This window comes from Vollenhovia emeryi, unplaced genomic scaffold, assembly GCF_000949405.1.
Source record: "Vollenhovia emeryi isolate VEMERY1.0 unplaced genomic scaffold, V.emery_V1.0 DF940717.1, whole genome shotgun sequence".
Lineage (NCBI taxonomy): Eukaryota > Metazoa > Arthropoda > Insecta > Hymenoptera > Formicidae > Vollenhovia > Vollenhovia emeryi.
The window spans coordinates 1-7,487 of record NW_011965649.1 but is presented as its reverse complement, the minus strand read 5'-3'; the positions used below and the strand labels follow the sequence as shown (position 1 = coordinate 7,487).

At 48.6% G+C, this 7,487-nt stretch overlaps 2 protein-coding genes across 3 annotated transcripts; both read left to right on the top strand.

Annotated features, from left to right (window-relative positions):
* Positions 1–315: 315 nt before the first annotated feature.
* Positions 316–3,321, top strand: LOC105555798. 2 transcript variants are annotated; one of them, XM_012002840.1, is made up of 7 exons: positions 316–336; positions 580–847; positions 1,103–1,574; positions 1,629–1,972; positions 2,041–2,279; positions 2,368–2,536; positions 2,672–3,321. In XM_012002840.1, the coding sequence occupies exons 2-7, from the start codon at positions 819–821 to the stop codon at positions 2,913–2,915; spliced, it is 1,497 nt and encodes a 498-aa protein (XP_011858230.1). In that variant the 5' UTR covers positions 316–336; positions 580–818; the 3' UTR covers positions 2,916–3,321. The 2 variants fall into 2 exon arrangements, with proteins under 2 accessions (XP_011858230.1, XP_011858229.1); XM_012002839.1 differs by lacking the exon at positions 316–336 and having other exon boundaries at positions 492–847.
* Positions 3,322–3,813: 492 nt separating this feature from the next.
* On the top strand, positions 3,814–5,496 carry LOC105555800. The gene is made up of 4 exons (XM_012002841.1): positions 3,814–3,826; positions 3,892–4,118; positions 4,359–4,396; positions 4,479–5,496. Exons 1-4 carry the CDS (start codon positions 3,814–3,816, stop codon positions 4,663–4,665), a joined length of 465 nt encoding a protein of 154 aa, XP_011858231.1. The 3' UTR covers positions 4,666–5,496.
* Positions 5,497–7,487: the final 1,991 nt, after the last annotated feature.

The window sequence follows — 7,487 nt, the reverse complement described above, 5'->3', positions numbered from 1 at the left end:
CTTAAATCATCTATTGTAGACTGGGACTTAAACTCGACCAATCAATCACAGGCCGTGCGGGGGGGGGGGATATTTCTCAAGTGGTCCGGTTTCGAGTAGAAATTTCCCCGTCGTAATTCGTACAAAAAAAATAAAAACGAACACTCGCTCGAAATCCTGGAATTCAGTTCGCATCCTCAATTATGAAACAGCGGCGGAGACCTCGGGGCAGGTTATGCGAGCGAGGACTCCGCTTCGCTCTCGTAGTCTATCCCCCCCCTCCCCGCGGACGACGGCTGGCCTCAGGCCGGGACACCCTGTAGAGTGTAGATTGAGGAAGCTCCAACCGCGGCAGAGGTGAATTACGTTTTTCTCCCCCCCCCCCCTACCCCCCTCGGGTCGTTAACGTGTCCGCATCAATCCAATCCGCGTATCGATGTGCACCCGTGTCTCAGCTGTCAGCTGAATAATGCACGCCGCGCGAGCGAGGCACGAACGAACCCTCTCGAGCCTCCCCCGGGCTATCCATGCGCACAGAGGCGGAGGCGAGGCTGGCGGGCACCGCGACCGACCGCCGTTATATCGTGGTCAATATTTCAGTCACGACTCGGGCGCCCGCGGGATCGATAGTGGGGCTCGCGTGAGGCACACGGCGCAAAATAGAAATTATGAATGGCAGAGGTAGGCGCGGCGGCGACGCGGCCGCGCCGTTGAGCGGCCCCGGTCGAGGACGTTGCGGGCGTCAGTGAAGCTCCTCCTCTCCCTCTCGGCGGACCCGCGGTGACCGGCGCTGACGGGACCTCGTTGATGGGGCGGAGACCCACGGGGGAAAGCATGAGATGCGAGGGAACAGCCGTAGGAGAAGCGCGTGAGTCCTTTTACAGCTTGCCTCGCGGTCGCCGAGCGACTTGTTGGCTGCCTTCGGCGTTACGTTACACGCCCGAGGAATCGGAATGCTTCCCCTCCCCCCTCTCTGTCTATCTCTGTCTCTATCTCATTCATCTCTCTCGCTCGCACGAACGCAAGGGGTGCCTCCGGCGCCTCGGCTTTGCAATGCCGAACGCAGCCATGGTCGATTTGGGAAGTTGACTTTGGAACCGTGACGGGTATTCGTCCCCCGCAGGATCAGCCCGCTGACACAGAAGGTAAAGGCCCCGCAACACCTGCTGCGACTTAGGGAGGACGAGGGCGACGATGGGCGCGACGACGAATGGGACGATCGCTTCCGGCTGCCCAGCCTGCCGCGGCAGAAGTCCTGGCGGGACGACGACGTCCCGTCCAACGGCGACAGCGCGGCAACGTCCGTTTCCTGGTCGCAGGAGGTGGAAGGCGTGGCGACCCAGAGACTGGAGGAGCAGTGGGCGACGGTGGAGCGGACCCTGCACGAGGAGGGCGATCAGCTGCTGCAGGAGCCTGCCCTGGACGAGTGTATACAGTGGCGGACGCAGGTGCCGTTCCTGAGAGTAGTCGGCAGGAATGCGACGGCCTGCAACGGCGACCGTAAGCAGCGCGACGTCGGCTCGGGCGACAAAAGGACGAGGAGACTCGAGCCGCGGGGCGACGAGTTGTTCGGAGATCGTAGTCTTCTGGCGAAGGTAAGTGTGGCACGTAATCTGCGCGCGTATATCGTATCTTTGCGATCTTGGCAGGAAGGGGAGGATTCCGTGCAGTACAAATTGAACAGAGCCAAGTTCGAAGATGTTCTCGACATGATGATGGAACACGTGATCTCGGAGCTCTTCCCGGGCGAGAAGAGCGACACGGACTCTCCGCGCGACGATCTCAGCGACGCCCTGAGAATAGCACCCGCTCCCGTTCATGGAAACAGAAACTCGTCGAGAAACTCGAGCTCGAGGAAAGCGAATTGGACGGAGGAGGCGATCTCGCCTAATTACATCGAGAACAAGTCCATAAGCATAAGGAACCGATTGCTGGACACGGAGAGCTCCCTTCAGACAATAAAGAACGACGCGAACCGCCAAGGAGTCCAGAAGTAAGGTCGAAAGAAAGTGAGGTGCGTCGAGACGCGCTCCTTCCCATTTGACGTGATCTGATTTTCAGGAGGAACTCGATCTCGGCGAACAAACCGAGAAACTTGGATGACACGGCAGACGACGACGTTTTGAGGTCCGAGGAGTGCACGCCACATATAGGCAGAAATAAGCTTGGCACCGTTTTTAACGAGAGGATCGTCGTGAGCCCCGTACCCTTTACAGTATCCACGCGGGAAAGTTTCTCCACTTTGAAGATGGTCCCGATTAAATTCATGAACGAGAATTTGGAAATCTCTTCCCGCCAAGGTAGACGGACAGCGAGTTATTTCAGAGTATCAGTCGAATAATGTCAATGATGTTGACGCTCGCAAAAATTGTTGATGTAACGTTTTAGGATCAGCTCGATACACTGGCTTCCAAGGTTCCGCGAGAAAGTCGGGCGCATTGAGGAATCCGAACGTTCATTCCGCCTGGCAAACTCCCGTATCTCCCACTGTTTGGCCGAAGAATATTCGACTCGCCCCCATAGACACTTCGAGGCTTCCTAGTAGCAAAAATAACGGGTGCGTTGGTCATTAAAACGTTTCTTCCCAGCAACGTCTTGTCGATCGACATGTGTCACTTCTGACTGGGTTTGGTCTTCAAATAGTTGGTGAATTTGAGGGCGAAGGATAATTCTTGAATTAAAAAAATTTCAGATCGTTGGCACCGTCGCCCGCTCTCCTGCACTGCAACAGAAAACCGCTGAGCCCGATTTCCCGCTCGGCGATACCGAAATCCGCCCACGCGACTCGCGATCGTAGCGGCGATTTTTTAGCGATTCAGGGGAAGCACATCGTACCGGCGCAATCGAAGATCAGCTTGCTCTCGGCCGGCTGGGACTGCAGTCCCAGAGTGGCCAGGGGCAAAAAGAAGAAAGCCCGAGCGAAGGAGAGACTTTGAGAAGAAGCTCAAAAGTCGGAAGAAGCGCTTCGAAGCACTTGCATGCGAGAAATATATTTTTTAAGAACGCCCGAGCGAGCCGAGGAGTACAAAAATGCCCGCTTTGACGCGTTCGGTTGCGCAGCAGGCTGACGCTTGAAGCACGGTGAAACGCTTTAAAAAAATGAAGTATATATATATATATATTTATCGTGTAAAGTATTTACGAAAGATGATCGTCGCGCGCGTACACGCGGCGTTTTATTTTGATTACCGTCATTCTGCAGGTAATACTGTTCTACCTCACCACGCGTCCGTGTTGTTCAAGTGTTCTACACGCTTATCGCGAATGGATATATTTTTGTATACCGCACTATTATAAATTTATTGGATGTGAATAAATATAGTAACGTTGTTGTTGAATAAATGTACCGTCGCATTACTACACCCGCGATCGCTCTGATCCACCAAATTCCACAGCGATGCGATAGCTTTATGCACGTATGTTCCCGGTGAACGTCAGCTTACGGTAACTTGGTATCGCTGTCGTAATTTCGTACTCAATTATACAAGTGTAATACAAGGCGCGCTGCGCATAACAGTTACATTGTTTAATAGGAAATTGCAATATTGATGTAACGTTACTGGGCGCTCACCGGCAACGTACACCGGCGTCACCGCGTGACACAGTGAACCGTTTTGTCCTTGTTATTAATTAACAAGGATGAAATTGTGTTACACCGTGTCAGTCTGCGTCTCTTGCTGGAAAGTACCCGCTGTTAGTCGGCGCTCACTGATTATCACGTCGTGAAATAATGTTACTTGCCCGTAACGTCATGTGGCGCTAAGATTAAAAATATATTGCAACGTCAACGAGTGCACGTGTGTAAAAAAGAGAATAAAATAGCAAAGGTTACGCATGGCGGGTGCCTGTGCGGTATCTCTGTTAAATTAATATGCCCGCGTTCTTGTAATAACAACGCCGTCCACCCTTGAGGGGCACGTGGCGCAGAGCCGCAGGAAGTTCGAACGGGGGCGGCGTTTGCGCAACTTCGGGCTTTCCCTCCTCGGCGCCGCGCGGCTCGTGACGTTCAGTTTCGCGCGAGCTCGCAACGGTGGAGGATATTTCAAGGTCCGGCGGGAAGGTTCTCGTCGGTGCGTCGCGAGGGAATTCGTAAGAACGCGGGTACGACGCGCGCCGTGACGAAGGAGAAAAGAAACGAGGTAGAAAACTCGCGGAGAGTCTGACGCGGGTTTTTTACGGTCCTCCCGGCGACCGCGGAGTTCAGCATCAAGCTGGTCCGTCCCTTCGGTTCGAGAAAAAGTAACCCGTCCACTGATCAGATAAATGTTCAACCAACACTTCTCTTGCCAAAGTTTTCAAATCCTGATGCAAGATTTTTCTCCCCCTCATCTCGTGCTATTTGCGTTTCAACGTTGGATGTAAAATGCAATGTTTTTCAGGGCACGATTGCGCGCGGCAAACCCGAGAGAGCGCCCCAGTAAAGTTTTTTTTTTTTTTTTATAAACATCTCCACGAAAGAATCGGTCGCACGAGCAATTACGAGTGGCGCATTCCCGCAGGGCAAGGGTCTTTGTTGAAAGGCGCGTAAACGGATTTATCGGACGTCCCATGATAGAGCAGACGAAGGACTTCGCGAAGGGTCTCAGCGGCGGTATGTCCACCTACGAAAGGCCGGGCGACGCGCCTCATCTGTCGACGATAACGAGGATCGTGGGGGTGTGCACCGCTGTTGGTGAGTCCCGATAATTTATGTCGCGTCTAGGGTAAGGCGACCGGATTCGTATCAGATTCGACGAGTCGCTAACCCATACAGCATCACAAATGTTGAGTCAACATCTCAGAAACGTTCCATTACAGCATTGCAATATTGCATCGACGTTACGAAATTTAGATTCAACGTCGAAAAGATATTGCAAAAGCGTCTAGTGTCCGCTGAATTGTGGTGTCTACTGTAAACGTTACGATTCAACATTGAGAAAACATTGCTAATTGTAATCATATTGAGTCCACATCGGTCGCGTTTAGCAGAATATTTTTTAAAACTGTGGGAAGCGCTGACAGTGAATTATTCTACTAAAATAATAGCTCGATCTTGGCTCACAAAATTTCTGACCGTTGCAAAATATTATATATGTATGTACATTTCATAATTATACATTTTTTAAGTATCTATTTGAGTGTCAAAAAATAATAATTTGTTCGAGATTGTTTTAACGTTGCAGCAATATAAAGAATTCATGTACAAACATTTATCTAGATTCAACGTAGAAAAGATATTTACAGTTTAACGTTCAACATTGCAACGTTTCCGCAACATTATTTAACTTTCTGTGTGGGTAATAAGCAATATTTTCAAGTAATTCACTTAAATTTTGCTCCTTCATATATTTGCAACTTCATGCTGTATTGTCGATATCGTAAAAGGCATCCACATGTTTTAATGTCGCTTATCGGCGACTCATCGAATTGTTGATTCGAATTCGGTCACCCTACCCTAATAACAGGATTGGGAAAGTTAGCTTATACACTGAGAAAAATGTCCGATTAAATATAATCGGATAATCCAATTACATGATAACAAACGGATATATCCGATTAAATTGTATATCCGATGAAAAATTTGATCGGTTTTTCAATGAAATTTCATCGGTAATTGCATTTCATCGGATAAATTTCATCGGATATATCCATAATTTAATCGGAAAACGTAATCGGAAAAATTAACCATCGGACATACTATTTAATTGGTTTATCCGATGAAAATTTTTCTCAGTGTAACAGTATCTGGTTACAGTCACAGTTTTTTTCGGTAAAAATGCAACTAGTTACAGTTACAGGTTGCCAATTCTAAAGAGTACCGCGTTACAGCTACTCGAAAAGTAACGAATCGTTACTTTGCAGTTACTCCCTTGCAATGAAAATAAAAACGTCAAATCTGCATTTCAATTGTGAAGCATCGATAAAGGCGTTTTTGCACAAATGCAAGGCGCAATGAGATCTGTGGAGGTTTAAAAGGTATATAAAGTAACTATTAATGTAGTAAATTAGTTGCTGGTTATCGAAAAAATGTAACTGAGTTAAGTTACAGATGGAGAGAAAGTAACGAAGTTAAGTTAGAGTTGCCAAAAAAAACGTAACCAACTGTAACTTCGTTACAAGTAACTATATAATTACTTCCCAATCCTGCCTAATTATGCACGCCTCGTCTCCCCGATCTTCTATTTTCCGTCGAAGGATGTACAGGGGGGGGGGGCGCTGAAACCTATAAATTATCGATAAACAATTAATAATATTAATAAACAATATAAATTAGAGCGGAGTCCCCTATTGCGAGACAGGCTCCTAATACGAGATAGCGGGTTTTTTTTCTACCGAATAGGCATCATGTGTTCCAGCATGAATTTATTGTCCTCGGAGAAATCTGAAATCTGTTTGGTGGAAAATTCATCGTTGGATCACGCGTGTAATTGTTGCGAAAAAAGATTTCGGATATTATATGTTGAAAACCAGCTGTCTCATATTATTTCCAGTAGCACAGTGCATTGGCCAACCATTGGTTAAACATTGGTCCAATATTTGATTGTATTGCAGAAGCCTATCTCGTAAGAGGGGACTTTCTTCTATTAAAGATCCAAAAATTAGCAGACAGGCGGATTAAATGCCGCGACATCGCGAATTACGTATGGAGAAAGGAACTTTCGCTCGGTTTGAATAAAAATTCCATCGAGAGAGAGAGAGAGAGAGAGAGAGAGAGAGGGAGGGGGACAGTGGGCGACGGGACGAAAATGATCTTCTCTCGGCTGCTTCGAGTGAGAATGGGGATGGCACCGCTTTTCATTAGCGTTTAAGGAAGGTAAAAGAGCGTGCTCGTCGCCGAGACGCCTCTTACACCTGCTTAATATTAATGGGTCGTTACGGCGCAGCCGAAGACAACAGTCCGGGATGAATTCCCTCGCGGTCCGCCCGACGAAGACGAGAGGGTCTCGTTTAAATAGCCGGCGCACATTATCGGACCACCGCGAAAGTTGCAGGGCGCGCGACGCGTCCCTTTAACTCCCTTTAACTCTTTCCCGGACAATCTGAATTCCTAAGAGAGTCCCTTACGAGGGGAACAAATCGGCGAGACAACGACAACCCTGACAGCACAGCGCATTGACCAAACATTGGTTAAACATTGGCCCAATATTTAGTTGTATTGGGCCAATGTTTAGCTAATGCACTGCATTACATAGGGAACGAGCCGATCACGCGGAGACGATGCAATTTTATCGTCGGACAATATGTATATATCGAATTAAACTCTAATCCTCGCTGTTTACACGACTGGGCTGCTAAAAATGATTGAACGGCGACAAAAATAAGTGGACTTTGAACGCTTAAAATTACCCCGTTAGTTTTGGCTGCCAATAATAAGCGTCACCTCCGCTTTGCAACCATTTTATTCCCCTTCCTCCCGCCTCGCCCCGCCGCGACGACAGCGACGAAAAATACTCCCGGCGGTCCATTAATGTGGGGTCTACAATGCAAGTCTCAGAGTCGTAGTCGTAAGAATAGTCGACTATCATCAG

Coding starts and splice junctions, on each gene's coding strand:
- LOC105555798 (XM_012002840.1), top strand. CDS start 819: ATGCGAGGGAACAGCCGTAGGAGAAGCGC. Junction 1,575..1,628: donor ATCGTAGTCTTCTGGCGAAG/GTAAGTGTGGCA, acceptor CGATCTTGGCAG/GAAGGGGAGGATTCCGTGCA. Junction 2,537..2,671: donor CCTAGTAGCAAAAATAACGG/GTGCGTTGGTCA, acceptor AAAAAATTTCAG/ATCGTTGGCACCGTCGCCCG.
- LOC105555800 (XM_012002841.1), top strand. Junction 4,119..4,358: donor CGAAGGAGAAAAGAAACGAG/GTAGAAAACTCG, acceptor AATGTTTTTCAG/GGCACGATTGCGCGCGGCAA. Junction 4,397..4,478: donor AAACCCGAGAGAGCGCCCCA/GTAAAGTTTTTT, acceptor GCATTCCCGCAG/GGCAAGGGTCTTTGTTGAAA.